Source organism: Rhamphochromis sp. 'chilingali' (genome assembly GCF_963969265.1).
Source record: "Rhamphochromis sp. 'chilingali' genome assembly, chromosome: 11".
NCBI lineage: Eukaryota > Metazoa > Chordata > Actinopteri > Cichliformes > Cichlidae > Rhamphochromis > Rhamphochromis sp. 'chilingali'.
In genome coordinates this window covers 22,824,464-22,841,234 of record NC_137938.1, presented here as the reverse complement: position 1 = coordinate 22,841,234, position 16,771 = coordinate 22,824,464, and the positions used below count along the sequence as shown (strand labels likewise).

General features: G+C 40.9%; 1 protein-coding gene across 1 annotated transcript; it reads left to right on the top strand.

Moving 5' to 3' along the window:
• The first annotated feature begins 8,086 nt into the window (after positions 1-8,086).
• LOC308405466 (neuronal acetylcholine receptor subunit alpha-7-like) lies at positions 8,087-15,896 on the top strand. The gene is made up of 10 exons (XM_080896139.1): positions 8,087-8,170; positions 9,249-9,388; positions 9,927-9,971; positions 10,970-11,079; positions 11,160-11,239; positions 11,441-11,608; positions 13,543-13,737; positions 14,228-14,314; positions 14,431-14,540; positions 14,661-15,896. The coding sequence occupies exons 1-10, from the start codon at positions 8,119-8,121 to the stop codon at positions 15,525-15,527; spliced, it is 1,854 nt and encodes a 617-aa protein (XP_080752265.1). The 5' UTR covers positions 8,087-8,118; the 3' UTR covers positions 15,528-15,896.
• The last annotated feature ends 875 nt before the right edge of the window (positions 15,897-16,771 follow it).

Below are 16,771 nucleotides of genomic sequence, written 5' to 3'. Positions count from 1 at the left end.
ACGATTATACGTCGCAAGCAAATGACGTAGAACCTTGCTAAAGTTTCAATCCGGTTGTTCAGTGATGACGCGACGAATCCTACTTCCGGGTCTAAAGTAGTCTGCGTTTAATATAGCTTTTGTGTTGTTAACATGTTTAATGTTATGTATTTTCTTCTATTTGATCTCAAAAAGCTCCTAAAACAGTCAGTGATCACTGTTGACCTCCCTCGGCTTTTATTACCGCTAATCATTTATTTAAGCTCAGTTTTTAAAACCTTAGGATGTAACTACAGCCCAGCCCATGCAGCAGTATATGAATGACTAACCTCGTATTGTGGATGGATTATCTCAGTTGTTCTCCTGGCTGAAGTTTGGTCCTTTTACAGCATCCTGCCATGCGATTACATTTGTTCCTGACCACCGAGAACACTCACGGTAACTTTTATCGAGTGGAAAAAAAAGTTAGCTTGTTTATATTATGCTAACGTAGCTGTGTCGCTAGCGGTCACGCAGCACATCATTATATACCAGCTAGCCCAACTTCAGTAACCCTACAAACGTTACTGCTGTTTAGTTTTCTGTCTTCATTTATGCTGGAAGTAATAACAGAGCTGTACGTTTTAATTTGTTTCCAAAACCCCGCAGTCAGGACATGCTATATTGTATTTAGATAGAAGCTAGCGAGCTAACTCCCTGCTAACTTCTAACTCCGTTAAATGTCATAAATTCCGTTTTCATGGATGCCTGGATGTTAAACTCAATTGTTACACCTGGGAGAGCAGAACGCTGATCATTTTATTAAAGATGAAAGACTTTAGACAGTTTTTCAACTCTCAGTAATGCCACAGTGATCGTTTGATATATGGACCTGCAGCGGAGTTTAGACCCAGACACGGCTAGTGACGTCAGACTGAACAACCGGATATTGTTCAAACCATTGACTAACCAATGACTGTAGAAAACAGTCAAAACGTACCAAAAACAATATAACTGAAAACTGAAAGTAGGTATAACCTAGAACTTAGTTGTACTTTTAATTCATCATTCTATAAAAGCTGTATGTGAACATAGGTCTTCATCACAAAAACGTATCACAGACATTAGAATAAGCATTGTAGGCCTACAATACACTGGAAAGGCATTTCATTCTTTCTGTGATGACAACACATAATATTCATAATAGATTATCTCAAAGCTGAGTCTACGAGTGTGAGTCGTGTGTGAGCATTGTTAAACATATGTTAGAATACAATAATAGTACATAAAACCTAGGTGCAACATAATTCAATTTGTGAGGAAGACACTACATTTGCTTATAGAGAGTATAGAGAAGGTGAGACAGCGCTTAACTGTGTCTTTGTGGATTTAAACAAAGAATATGATAGGGGGACAAGAGGAACTGTAGCACTGTAAAGAAGTGAGGAGTGGCAGAAAAGTATGTGACAGTGGTGAAGGGCATGTATGAGGACATGGGACAGTGGTGAGGTGTGTGGCCAGATGGGGGTGGGATTACATCAGGTATCTGCTCCAAGCCCATTTTTGTTTGCAGTGGTGATGGACAGACTGGCAGATGAGGTCATGCAGGAGTCTCTGTGGACTGTGATGTTTGCAGATGACATTGTGATCCATGATGAGATTAGGGAGTGGCTGTAAGAGAACCTGCAGAGCTGATGGTATGCTCTGAGGAGTAGAAGAATGAAAATCTGAGGAACTAAGAAAGAATACATACATGTGAATGAGAGGGAGGTGCAAGGAGGTGGATGAGTTAAATATGTAGCACTGCCAAAGCTATAGGCTGTGCACAAAAGAAGCGAAGGAGAGGCAGGAGTGGATGGAGACAACTGTGTGGGATAATTTGTGAATGAAGGATAGCAGCATGACTGAAAGGGAAGGTTTACAAGATAGTAGTGAGACCTGCTATGATGTATGGTTTGGACACAGTAGTACTAACAAAAAGACAGGAGGAAGACTTGAAGATGCTCAGTTTTCAGTGGGAGTGACCAGGATTGTATAGGCCTGTCCTACGAAGCAGGTTTTCATCTTATCCAGGTAACTGTAGGGTTAAGCCTGTTTTTTCTTTATTAGAAAGGATTGATATATCACCATGGTAACTTACTGCAAAATTCCAGACTACAGATCAGCAAGTATGAAATCACCATCTACTGACCAATCAATTTTCTGGAAAACATTGTCAGCACTCCTGGAAGATCCAGACAGAAAGAAGATCTAAAGTTTTTAATAGCATCTCATACTTTGTGTTTCCCTGTTGATGATATATTTGTAGACACAACTTTCCTTTTTTTTAATGTCTGCAGTTTTTTAATTTTATTGCTTTGTAAGTTTGAGTATGTGATTTGAAAACAGAGCAACTACGTGCTATATCGAATTTGCATGTAGACAACGCTGATGCTCTGGAATAACCTTCCCCTCCAAATTAGACAAGCGTCATCAGTGCAGGTCTTTAAGTCCAGATTGAAAACCTATTTTTATTCCCTGGCTTTTAACTCTGTAGGAAACTGACACCTTCTTATTTATTTTATTGTATGTAATGATTTTATGGTATTTTTAATTTGGTTGTTGTTTTGATCTGTGTTGTTCAGCACTTTGGTCTGCCTGGTGTGTTCGTAAAGTGCTATACAAATAAACGATGATGATGATGATGTTTGGATTCTGTTTTTACATTTATCCTTTACTTTCAAAGCATTATTTAACTGAGGCTGCAGCTGAAAGAATAAAAACGAAGACTGTATTTTATATATTAATGAATCAAAAATGTGGCTGTAACCCATGAGATTCTCCCTTCTTTTAATAACAGAGATGTGATATTGATAAATCTGTTCTTTCCTGGCTTGAAATAGGCTCAATATTTTAATTTATTTGCTCATTTCCAGTCTTACTTTTTCTGCAGCAGCTGCTTACAGTTTTTCTCAGTCGCTTTGGTGCATTTCTCACAACAGAATTGAACTCTCCACCACTACTAAGGCACTTCTCAAAACAATTAGTGCAAACTGCAAAACATGGTGGATAACTTGCAAAAGTGAGTCACTCCATCAAAAAGAAAAGTCAGGTGTCCAAAATAAGTTGTCAATGCATCAACAACAAATCCCTTGAGCAAAACAGACAATACATTCATCAAAAGCAAGTACTGATACCAAACAAAGTGTCAGGGCTGTCACAATTACAAGTCATTAGACCAGCACCTTTGGTCACAAAATCACATGGTCTGAACATGTTCCCATTGTGACGGATGTCTTTGTAGGTGCTTCCCAATGACATGTCAAGTCCGGACCGCATGCATGGCATGTTGAAAACCATAAATTGTAAAGGACAATCAAGACACTCCATATGCACTCTTGATAATATTTAATTGAAACTGTTCACAGCATTGTGCAAACTGGGGAAATACAGTAAATCAAACATTTTACAGCAAACAAACTCACCTAGACAGTAAACCTCACTGCAGTAGTTACGACTCAAAAAAAACAAACTGAAAAACAGACACTGCTGCATATCAATCATTGATATCTAGACGCTCCCGTCTGTCTGCCCACATATTTGCATCAACATCACAGCGTATGTCAGCTCTATCGATGCATCGGGGAAAGTATCTTCTGGAGTGTCGAATCCACCCTCTGCAGGACTCTGCTGTGATGTCATCACAAGCTGCATCCATAGCTGCTAGCAGGGTCATTTGGGTATGTGGATGCCTGTCATATACCTTCCACCTCCAGGAAGAGAAAAACTCCTCAATTGGATTCAGGAATGGACTGTAAGGAGGAAGAAACTCCATAAGCATCCTGTCGTGTGCTGCAAACCACTGCCTGACTACAGCAGAGTGATGGAAGCTTACATTATCCCAAACCACTACATACATTGTCCGATTGTCACCAGGATCATCCCTTCCATTTTGTGGGATCAGGTCCCTATGAAGAGCATCCAGAAAAGCCAACAGGTGTTGTGAATTGTATGCACCAATACGAGGAATATGGGTGTGAACACCATTCTCTGAGATTGCGGCACACATTGTAATATTCCCTCCTCGTTGGCCTGGGACATCAATGGTGGCTCTTTCACCAATGTGATTCCGTCCACGCCGTCTGCCTTTTGCGAGATTGAATCCCGCTTCGTCAAGATATACAAACATGTGCAGGGGTTCCCTGGCCTCCAACTCCAGGATATGCTTTACAAAGGATGAGAATCAGACAGGTCTGTAATGGTGCATTTGGCAGAACAGATTGTACAGTTGGAATTGTACATAGGATTACAGTAACATGCATAAATGTAGGTTGAGTACATGGCCTAAACTGTTACAGTGAACAGAGGTACATATGCGAACATGTGTTACCTGTACATACTGGTGACGGAGCTCCTTCACTCGATCACTGTTCCGTTCAAATGGCACTCTGTACAATTGCTTCATGGACATTTCATTCCGTCTGAGGACTCTGTCTATGGTGGAAATTGATATTGACTGAATATTTCCGAAGATGGTGTCATCGTTTACGACAGTTCTTTGTATTTCTCTCAGTCTCAAAGCGTTGTTTGCAGCCACCATTGCACAAATTCTTTCCTCTTGCTGCGGAGTCATAAGTCGACCTCTTCCACCTCCTCTAGGTTGTCTGGCAGTCCTTTTTGAGATGCAGATGGGAAAACACACACATGTAAGCGCAAACATGCTTACAGTGATTGTCACAGGACTATCATTCAAAACTCCTTTCTTTACAGCATTACTGTATTGTACCACAGCACACTATGCCACACCTGGGCCAAGTCTGCGCTTCAGTTACAGTACGTCTATGTGTAAGGATCTGTAAGGTCATGTCCTAATGCAAGTCTCCTGTATGACTATGAAAGTGCAGAGCAAATTAGTTTGTGCTGCATACTGTAACTAGATTACGGTGTGCTCACCTGTTTTCCCGACGAAATGTCTGGATGATAGAACTTACAGTAGTTCTCCCAACATTTGGCTGCACCCTTCGACCAGCCTCGGCCATTGTGAGGCCATGGTTTATCACATGATCCACAAGTGTTGCCCTGATTTCGTCAGGAACGTGTCTATGTGGTTGGCCTCTTCTCACCCGGTTTTGTCCTCGTCCTCCACCGATCCTCACTCCTCTTCCACGAGGCTGACGTTCCATGTTCTGCTGTTTTGTAGATTCAGTATGCACCTCATGCCAATCCTGTCTGTTGGTTTACATTGCAGTATATATGTACTTGTGGAGTGGGGGATGCTGTGCCGCGGTTCACCTGTGACTGGGTAGGAGAGGCTTTTCATTGGTTGCAAGTAGGAGTGACACACACCAATTTTCATTAGTGTGAGATAAGGTTCACCTGAGACATGTAGTTTATGGAGATTTTCATGGGAACTCCTCCAAAATAGGGTTTTCAAAATGGGTGTATGAATCGTTTGACAAGCTGTTCAGCAATTTTGAGTGCACTGACACAAGCAATGCAATGAAGACTATTAGTTGTAAGGACAATGACTATTCAGCCGGTACAAGTATGAATAATTGTGACATTCATGATGAAAGAAAGGAGATAGTGATGAATAGGAAGTCAAACGTGACCATTCTTTAGATATTTGTACTCACTCAACTGCTTCATGTCCAAAGGCATTTGCCTTTGGACGCAGTGAACGTGAAACCGCCACAGGGTTGTGCCAAAACGACTACATGTTGTGGTGGTTGAACTAACTGTTGTGCAATGTTTAATTCTGTTGTGAGAAATGCACCAAAGCGACTGAGAAAAACTGTAATCTCACCATATTTTTCCCATAGCATAGTTTCAGTTTCCTTTTCAAAATCAGCCACCCTGCTGCCACTGGATGTATATATAATCGGTCAGATGGTGCCAACACCATTCCTTTCCTGAGAACTTAAAAAAGGAAAACCTGGGTTAATTCAACAACTTGATAGCCAGCTTTGTGTTAAACCAGCGGTCCCCAACCCCCGGGCCTCGGACCGGTACCGGACCGTGAGTCGTTTGGTACCGGGCCGCGAGAGTTGAGGTTCAGGTGTGAAATATATAGTTTTCAGGGTTTTTATCGGTTTTCAGGGTTATTTTGTTATCGTTTTTATCGTTTACTAGGTTTTCCTTGGTCTTTTCACGCGTTTTCTTTTTTTCGGTACCGGTACTAGTTTTATTTTGTTGTATTTATCCGCGACAACTTAAAGGCCGGTCCATGAAAATATTGTCGGGCATAAACCGGTCCGTGGCGCAAAACAAAAAAGGTTGGGGACCGCTGTGTTAGACTAAGTGAATCCAGAAAACAGAAAGATATTTGGGGTATTTATTTTAGTTGGCTCTTTGGACAGGGCTCAGATCTCTTCAGGCAGGCTATTACAAAGCTGAGGGCCCCTGATGGAAAAGCTGTGAACAGACATAGAGCTACAGTCAGGACCCAGACTCAGACAAGTTTTAACAAGGGATGAGTAAAATCTTAAAATCTATTGTAAAATGTTCAGAAAGCCAGTGGAGGCAAGCCAAGAGAGGGGTGATGTGATTCTGTCTGCTAAAACCAGTAAGAAGCTGAGCTGCTGAATTCACAACCAGTTGGAAGTGAGACAGTAGTTTTCCATTAGCGAGCAGACAGAGAGGATGGAGTTACAATAGTCCAGTCATTTTAATGTGAGGGGTAAAGCTAAGGGCTGGATAGAAAATAATACCTGAATACCAGTGGGGTTTTTGGAAACAGGCTCAGTGATGTTTAGTGAATAATAGGAATTCTGATTTTGTGGTATTGAGTCACCGAACATTTTTCAATGTTTAACATTACTGAGACTATCCCGAGGTAGTTATCATGAGGCATATATCTGTGTGCCACAGGTATCTTGGTGAGTTTTCAAAATATTATCAGGTAGAAGCAAAATCAGACTGAATTTCAAACCTTGCCAAACACCACAGATAATGCGATCTGTAAATAAAGAGAAATCACCTGGTGATAGGTGACGGTTCTCCACCTGTCACACTGCAAAACACTTTTGGAAGAAGATGATGATGAACGCACGTCTGAAGTCCACTGCTGTTCTGACAAAGCAACAAAATGTTTTGACCACCTTTGTTTAACAAGGTGGATTTTTTTTTTTCCCATTTTGGTGGAAGTGATTTATTAATTGACACACAAGGTTTAGACTTTTTTGCAGGCTAACAACAGTACGTGGCTGCATTTATAAACAGTATTTCTATGTATTTCCCCCTTTGTTCTCACTGTTACTGTAGCAGTGTCTTTTACAGCTAATATTGATCTCTGCCTTATAATTGTTTATTTGCTTTCAAAAATGATTTTAAATTGTTTACAATGTCCTTAACAAGCCGTAAAGAAATCTGGGAGATGCTTTTTAACAGCATTTGAACTTGATAAGAATAAACAATCTATCGAAATTTGCTCAGTGTGTTAATGTGCATATTGCATTTTACTGACATAGCCATTGGGTGTCACCACTACTCTGTGAATACGCTAGTGTCAGATCAGACTAGCTCAAAAGCAAGACAGATTTTAAATATTGCTTCCTGGTATAAATTAGAAAGTGAAAAAACCCTAAAACACATACACACATATATATATAATATTTCCTGTGATTTTAACTGATTTAATAACTGTTAAAGACAGCTGGACAATAGCTACTAAAAATACCATCACCCAGACAGCTCTGCGTATTATATCTCCTCCAAAAATAAAGCTGCTCTTTATGTCCACCAATCCAGAAAAACTGAATGAATCCATCATAAAATGATGGAGGATGACTGACATGTAGTCACAGATAACCGCATATCATAAAGTCTGCAGGGTATATTGAGAAGGGATGCATGGATGATGAGTTTTAGCACAGGTCAGGGCATCCCCATGTCTCTAAACCTGACCGACTCCAACAAACAGCTTCTCCGTCTTTAGAGGAGCAGTCATTTCGCTGCATTTCTCACCCACTCTCTCAGTCTCTCTCTTCCTCACCCTTTCTCCTCCTTTCCCTGCTCTGCTGCTGCTGGTGTTGAGCTCTCTCCACTTGTTTTCTACAGCCTCTCTTTCTCTTCACATCCCCATTTTTCCTCACTTTACATGTTTAATCTTCCTTCATCTTCACCTTCTCCCTCTATTTCTCCTTTTACCACTCTTTCTCTGCCGATACAGAGGAATGCAGAATGAAGCAAACTGTGGCTCTGTGGCTGTTGATACTTGCGACTCTGCTCCGGGGTGAGTGACTTTCACTGCGCTTTGAGCGAGACTGTGCTCGAACAAGTGTGTGTTTCCTGTTCTGCATGTGCTGTTGCATGTAAAGGTAGCGGATCATAGTAACTGGGGACAAAGCAGCTGATTTAGACAAAGAGAGTGGCCACTTGTGCACAGCCGTACAGAAAAATGGATTTATTTTTATGATGAGCCTGCAACACCACGATGTAATCATCTCCACTGCAGATCCCATAGGTTTGGCTGAGGCTTAGATTTTTTAGATGCTGAGATAGATAGATAGATAGATAGATAGATAGATAGATAGATAGATAGATAGATAGATAGATAGATAGATAGATAGATAGATAGATAGATAGATAGATAGATAGATAGATAGATAGATAGATAGATAGATCGTATGTTTTAGTTAGTGTAAATTTGAGTGCATTAATCTCACACCAATTACTATAGCACTTTTCATGTGCTTTTCCATTTTAAGCATATAGTAACTGTTTATAAGTTACTCAGTGTGCCTCCTGTATCCACCAGTGATCCAAATCAGGAGTGATTTGAAGCCCTCTCGGAGTTATAGGGTGAACAGACAAAGTTGCTGTGTGTGTCTGTCCAGGGTGTCTCAGTGTTTAATGGCCTCAGTATTTTCCGCATGGAATAAAGCTGACATTTTTACAGCAGTAGAAAACTCTGACAGTATGCTGGCGATCAATCAGCGATGTAAGTGATTAGAAAGAGTAGGCTTCTTTCTCTGTGCTCTCAAACCCGTTTCTCTTTGTTGCCTATGTTATCGTCTCTCGTATAGCTTTGCGCTCCATTTCACCTCAATTTGAGCTTGTCATCTGCTCCTCTGTTAGTGTGCCTCTTCTTCGCTTCTAGCCACCTATATAATTTCTACAGCACTCTACTCTAAACTCTATCATTGTAATCGCACCGTTTTTCTAAAATGTTTGCTCCCTGCCTTCTTTGACACAGCTTTCTTTTTGTGTCTGACTTTTACCTTGTGCTCTTATGTCTTTATTTATCTCTCTTTAAATTTTCTCTCCGTCCTTCTCCCCTCCCTTACACTCCCTTCCCCTCCCATGTTCAGTATCAATGCAGGGTCCTTACCAACGCTTTCTGCTCAAAGAGCTGCTGCGGGACTACAACCCCATGGAGAGACCGGTGGCCAACGACTCCCACAGTCTCACTGTTCAGTTCTCTTTTACACTAATGCAGGTCATGGATGTGGTACGTTTGGCATGAAACATGCATGCATTACAATCAGACAAGAAATAAAGTCACATTTTCCTCATTTTCCATAATGCATTTTTTTCCCTTTTATAATCAAAAGCTTCATTGCTTTTGAGATCGGGGCACGAATCCTCAGTCTTTCATTTATGTAAATTTAATTTCAGACACTTATTCTGTTTCCCCTGACAGCATGTTCTTGATTAACTTCAGTGCAGGGACAGTCACAAAAAGAGGAAAGTTATTAATGACTTGCATAATATAAAAATCTCTACTTTGGTAGATATCCACATGATTTTCTATCCCGTATGAAAGATTTTAAAAGGACATTTTTACCCATAAAGAGGATTGTGGACATTTTACATCACATACATTAGAAAAGCATAAGAAAGCACGGACGTGGGACACAATTACAAAAGCCAGAAATCATTTAAATATAAAGTCAGTGTACATTGTTTTAAGACCATTGTGCAACATGTGAGCTCATTCTTTCAAACACGAAATCATTTATTCTCTCATTTTCTTTCTGCCATGTAAGGATGAAAAGAACCAGCTGCTCACCACAAACGCCTGGCTGCAGATGGTGAGTATAATGGATAACATTAATGTAATATTGATCTGTGTCTACCCAAAGCCATTGCAGATGCACAGTATCAACCTAGATGCAAGTTGGGTTTTAGTTTATATGCTGCTCAGCAGGGAACAGCTTCTTCCTTCAACCCCAAACATGACCTTATTATGAGTATCTTGAGAATTGGCTGAATCTGGGCCAAACGACTAAGCTGTTTGTCTCATGTCAGCGTTATTTTTTATAACCCATATCAAAGTTTTGCCTCAGACAACTTTACCATCTTCTGCTGAGATAAGGAATTCCCTCTTCACCAGGGAGAAACTTGTCAGAACTGTAACTGTAAAAGAGGAGAGACATACCGTAAAGTAGGGGTGCTAAACATAAGGCCAGTGGGCCAGAATTGGCCCGGCATGATTCCAGTCCGACCCACAGGGTGGATTTAGAAAATGTTAAAGAAGGTGTGAGTTCAGGATTTTTAAGAAAGGCAATTTATACTACACCAAAATAATAAAGTACCGCATAAAGTTCCTCTTCTTTTTAAAATATCTACTATAAAACAAAATTTCATTTTTTAAACTGGGGCCACTGTGAAATAAATAAATAAATGAGCTATAGGAACATTTTCATTACACATTTTCTCACAAGCCCCCAAAATCTTGTTGGCAGCTTCCTTTCATTTACTACAGCAGCATTTTTATCATGCAGAAAAACTGAGATGTACTGTGGAAATCACACTTCTTTTTCCTATATCAAGATATCTCATGGACTCGTTGCACTGACAAAAAAGGGAGTTTCACTCACCCAGCCCACTTAAGATCAATTTGGGCTGTATGTGGCCTATGACCTAAAACGAGTTTGACATTACTGCTGTGAAGGATAAGCTGCTTGTATATCTACTACGATATAGAAATCATAATGGGTGTGTCTTCCTTCAGTTTTTTTTATGTATTTGTGGAGAGTATTTTTTAAATATCATTTTCCATTCATGGAGTTATAATTGTGTCTCCCAGCAGTGGTACGACCACTACCTGCAGTGGAACCAGTCAGAATATCCTGGAGTAAAGAACCTTCGTTTTACCCCCGACCAGGTCTGGACGCCTGACATATTGCTGTATAACAGGTATGTGACGTACAAATACGGGTGTGTGCAACCAGTGCTGCTGGTAATTGCTGACTGGTCACTGTGCTATTGTCCTTCAGCGCTCATGATAAGTTTGATGCGACTTTTAAGACCTATGTGCTGGTCAACTCCAGTGGTTTCTGTGAGTATTTGCCTCCAGGTACGTTTTAGCAGAGGTTTATATTTTCCTTCAAACCATTTAGACCTTTAATCATTCTGCATAATTGCACTATTATTAATGCTGCAGCGTTTCATTAAATAACTTCGTCTTCCTTTAATTCCACATGGCTGCACCACTGAGCAACATTCATTTTATTATCCAGTATTTACTTGCTTTTTCTTGTTATTTATGCATTTCAAGGAATTTTTATCAGCACATGTAATGTCGATGTGAGATGGTTTCCATTTGACATCCAGCGCTGTGAGCTGAAGTTTGGCTCATGGACATTTGATGGTTGGCTGCTGGACATCCAGATGAAGGAGGCAGATGTATCAGGATACATGGCCAATGGCGAGTGGGACCTACTGGGTAGGATCCGCTGTCAAAAGCATGGATGACAGACTGTGTTGCTTACTAACTGTGCTTACATTAACACCATACAGTATTGCAATTGTAAAGACTCACTTAATGAATACATATTATATATGAGTGCATGTCTGATTTGTTGCCATAGAACCTGAAGAACATGAATGCTTTTTGCTATGATGTTTTATATTTCCATACACGTTTACATCCTTATAAAATATCCCATGCAACACGGAATCATAATTTTTATAGCATCAGTCCTTGGTTTCTACAGTCTCTTAAGGGCTCTGTTTTTATAATGCTGGTCCTGTGCCAGATTCTTCTTATAGTTCTGATTTACAGTATTGTGCAAAAGTCTTGTACTCATTATTTTTTAATACTTTGATAGGATAATATTAATTATATGTGCAGTAATTTACTAAACCTGTGTAAAAAACCCACCCAGAATATAGTATGTATGGCAAAAACCACAGCTTGTGCAATTCTAATGAGCTTCAAAGTCAACCCTTATTCATCAGCATGGCCTGAACTCTTTCTTTAAGCGTCTCCAGGAGTAATTCTCAAAGCTTCTTGAAGGAGATTCAAAGCTCTTCTTTGGATGATTACTGCCTTTTATGATCACACGCTGCTTCAATAATGTTGAGGTCCAATCTCTGGGGAGGTCAATCCATGACTGATAGTGTTCCTATGTGTGTTTTTCTATCCAGGTATCCTTTTACTGTATTGACAGTGTGTTTTGGATCATTTTGATGCTGAAAACTGCGGTTGCTGCCTATCAGATGCTTTCTAGATGAGTTGCATTATGGATCAAATTCTGATAGTACTTTTCTGCATTCATATTTCCATCAGTTTTAACACCACCACTAGCTGAAATGCAGCCACAAACCATGACAGAGCCTCGGCTGTGTTTAAAGGATGGCTGTCGAAACTTACTGTTGTACCTCTCTCCTGACCTTGACAATGATTTGAACTTCAAATTTGAAGTCATCCTTCCATCCTGTTGAACTGATTTTCAGTCCAGTTCTTGAGTAGTTTGGCATACCTCGGCCTTTTTCTCCTTGTCTCCCTTCCTTAAGAATGGATTCTTGACAGCCTCGCTTCCACTGAGGCTTTCTGATGACAGTAGATGCATCAATGGAATGGCCAGATACATCTCAGGCACTGTGTCAGGTGGTCTTTGCTGCATTTTTTTTTTTTTTTACTGTTTTTTAAGGACATGACTTTCAGATACCGTTCATCTCTGGTGGATTGTTTTTTAGACCTCCCACTTCTTTTTTTGTCCTCCACTTGTCCAGTTTCCTCAAATTTATTAAGGACACATTGCCCACCTTGCCCAGATATGCCAAGTTTTCAGCTAATAGTACTTTGGGAATCACCTTGTGGGTGTAAAAACACTATTTTATGCCTGTCAAACTGTGTTATCTTTGGCATGTTTCCTAGATTGAAATAAAGAAATTTGAACAAATTCAATGTTTTTTGCAATAGGCCGCTAGTGTCTAATAAAGTAATACAATTTAAAATAGTTCTTAGCTAACTTGTCTGCTGTTAAGTGTACACACAACACTGGTTCATCCCTTGAGATAGGCACATTTTTTACACTTGAATGATTCCCAGGTCTGTGTTAAGTGGCTTAACAAACAAAAAAATGTGAAAGACCTTCAGAGAGAGGAGAGAACTATTGCTCATGTCGATTTTTAAAAAAGAATTCAAGCAAGTCTGTCTTCTCGGAAGCAAAATATAAAGAAATGACTCGAGACTGTTGCACAGTATTGGATATACATGCAGCTTTCCCCACATACAATCACAAATATTCAGTGGATGCACCAAAATACATTTCATTAGTTATATTGATTTTCTGATATTCTTTATTTTTTGCTTCCCTGCTTTCTCATCGCTTACGCAGTTCCTATATCTCTATGCTTCCTAATTTTTCTCAGAGGTCCCAGGAGGTCGTAATGAGGTTTTCTATGAATGCTGTGTAGAGCCTTACCCCGACGTTACTTTTGTGGTGACGTTACGCAGAAGGACCCTGTTCTACGCTCTCAACCTCCTCATCCCCTGTGTGCTCCTCTCCTCCATGACCCTGCTGGTCTTCCTGCTGCCTGCCAACTCTGGGGAGAAAATCAGTCTGGGTGAGGAATAATAAGTGACCAGGGGAGCAGGGACAAGGCACAGTCTGACAATAAGCAAGGGAGATAATGAAAAACAAGAGGTGAATCTGCTTCTAAGATAAAATATGTTCTCTAGCTGCATATTATTCCTCACTCCTCTTGAGAAGGCAATGGCTTATTTCACTCCAGTGTTTTTCCAGCAGTCTTTCTCTGTTAACAATATTGGAAAACCTTCAGTCAGAGCCTTTGTACAGTGTCAGGAGGGATGTCGTGGTAGGGAGGAAAGACAAAGGCAGAAAAGATGAGAGGGAAGATGAAAAACAGTAAAATCGAATAAGTTTTCCTGGGAGTGTCAGTAATCCAGATGATTATGGCGAGAAGTCAAGTACAGCATACCAAATATACAGTTCTACTAAGTTTACTCATGTATTTTCTTCTCTTAAGGGCTTTTTCTTTTTTCTTTTCTTTTTTTGCAACCCACGACTCCCCGGTGTCTTGTGTTGGCCTCCAGGCATCACAGTTCTGCTTTCTCTGACTGTCTTCATGCTGATGGTTGCAGAGATTATGCCCGCCACTTCAGATTCTGTACCACTGATAGGTCAGGGGTTTTTTTTCGACTGCATGTGAATTTGCATGTCAGTGTTGGAGATTTTGCAGGATGATAATCCCGTTTATAGCCAACAGATTAGTAGCAAAGTCTCACATGTGTTTCAGGTCAGTATTTCGCCAGCACCATGGTGATAGTTGGGATGTCAGTGGTAGCCACAGTCATCGTCCTCCAGTTCCATCACCATAACCCCGACAGTGGACACATGCCACGCTGGGTAAGTTGTGACAGTGAGTGAGATATTATACACAATGCAATACATATTTATCTGAAGTGTGTTTATGTGTGTGACTCCCTGTTCTTTCATTCGATTTGTATCTGTGTCCGTATCTTTCAGGTGAATTTAGTTCTGCTGCAGTGGGTTCCTTGGTTTCTGCGAATGAAGCGTCCAGGTGAGGGAGTGGTGCCTACTCTTTCCAACAGTCAGGCAGACTCCCAAAGCAAGACCCTGTCCTCTCCAACCACCACCACCACCACCATCCCCACACCAGCGCCCTCCGTCCTCCCACAGGGCCTGAACTCCTTGCAGGCCAGCCTGGCACAGCTCAACCTCCCTTTGCCACACTCACTGCCTCACCGTCCAAACTCTCAGGCTATCATCCTCCCTAATCCCATTCACAGAGATCCCAGTCCCAACCCACAACCCCAGCCTAATGGGCATCTGCCTTACATGGGATTCCAGACCTTCCACACCACAGCAGAGCTGGAACCGATCCAGAGAAACAGAACCACCAGTCATGGTAGGGGTAACAGTGAACTAGGAGAAGGAGAGGGAGCAGGAGCACGAGGGGGACCAGTCCGCGATATACCACTTCATCACCAACACCAATCTTCTAAGTTTGTGAGCCCCACACAGGAACTTCCAGTGTGCCTGGACCCTGACCAATTAACCACAGCTTCTGGAGTCTGCGGCTTAGAGGCTGGGACTGGGAGATCAGCTGTGTTGCATGCCCACAGTGGGATGATTCGATCTGTGGCAGTGGACAACCAGCTGCAGGCTCTTCTGGCAGAGGTGCAGTTCTTAGTTGAACGTGTTCGTGAGCAGGACCGTCAGTTGAGCTTGGCAGAGCAGTGGCAGTTTGCCGCGGCGGTCATCGACCGGTTGTGCCTGGTTGGATTCAGTGTTTTCAACATTATCTGTACCATCGCTATCCTTATGGCTGCACCCAACTTTGGAATAGCACTCTCGAAAGACTTCCTCTAAGAGGCAAAAAAAGACATTTGATAGACCAAGGAGGTGTTAAGAGATGACACAGATAAGGACGTGCTGGAAGCACAATTGCTCTCTAAGGCAGTCGGAAGTAAACAGCGAGTATTTCATGGACCGTGACACGTCAGTTTCGTCCTTTATCCTGTATACTGTAGACCTCATCATGCCTCCAACACTGTTACAGTGCTTTGTTTCATTATTTAATGATGGTTTGTGGACTAACTAACATATATTTAGTCTAGAAATAAATGCTTTTTGTGAAATAGACACCTTAAAGATAGTTATCCCACAGCCTGACTTTATTAAATTTGTAAAATAGGATTACAGCTGCCCAGTCAAGAGAAACTAGACATAGAGGTTTTAAAGCAGAACTTATGTAAGAGTTTAAAAGTTCAGGGTTACATCAAGCCTAGCTTTGTGTACTGAGTATTAGTGAAAACTGTTATTTCTTAAATCTGCAGTGCCCATATTTTGTTAACAGTATCAAGGTGGTGTATGGGTTTCAATTGAATTCATTTTCTTTCAAGGTTTTCTTTTAGAAGGATGTCTATGCCTGCAAAAAATGTGATGAATCAGAGGCACTACGGATGAACTTCTGCATCTTCTTTAGCAACTGTGTTTGCTTGAGTTGGTAGTGAAGTGCTAAAAAACACCTCTCGCATACCGTCAAGGGAATATTTTCTGTCTATTGCATTTTAGTTTCTGTAAACTTACACACTGCATCGACGTGATGTTTCAAACATGCCCTCTGTTTATCGTTAAGGAGGATGCTTTTTGATTATCTATGAGAGCTTACTGCACTGAAAAGAAATGTTTCAAAACTCCTTATTTTGTTCATGATTTGTAATATTATAGTTTATCTGCTCTGGTGTCAGTAAAATTCAGACTGCAAAGGAAGAATCGATGATTAGTCATGTAAATTTCCCAAGGCTTTTATTTAATTACATGCATTACTCTCGCTCATCTATTGCCACGCTCGCGCTGTTGTGTATGCAGAAAAATGCAGTCCCTGTGATTGTGATTTTTAATGTAATGTATGATGTTGGACACTTTATTACCAGGGCTGTGACAGACTGAGCTGTAAGTAATGGCAGTAGAAATAAACAATCTTGTCTTTTGTATTCTCTACACATGCATCAAATTTTCAGTCTTTTCCCTCGTTCGCCTCCTCCCAGTCCAAGTTTTCAAAGCGACGTAGGAACAGAGGACAGGGGGAGTGAAGGAGAAGGGGAACAGCC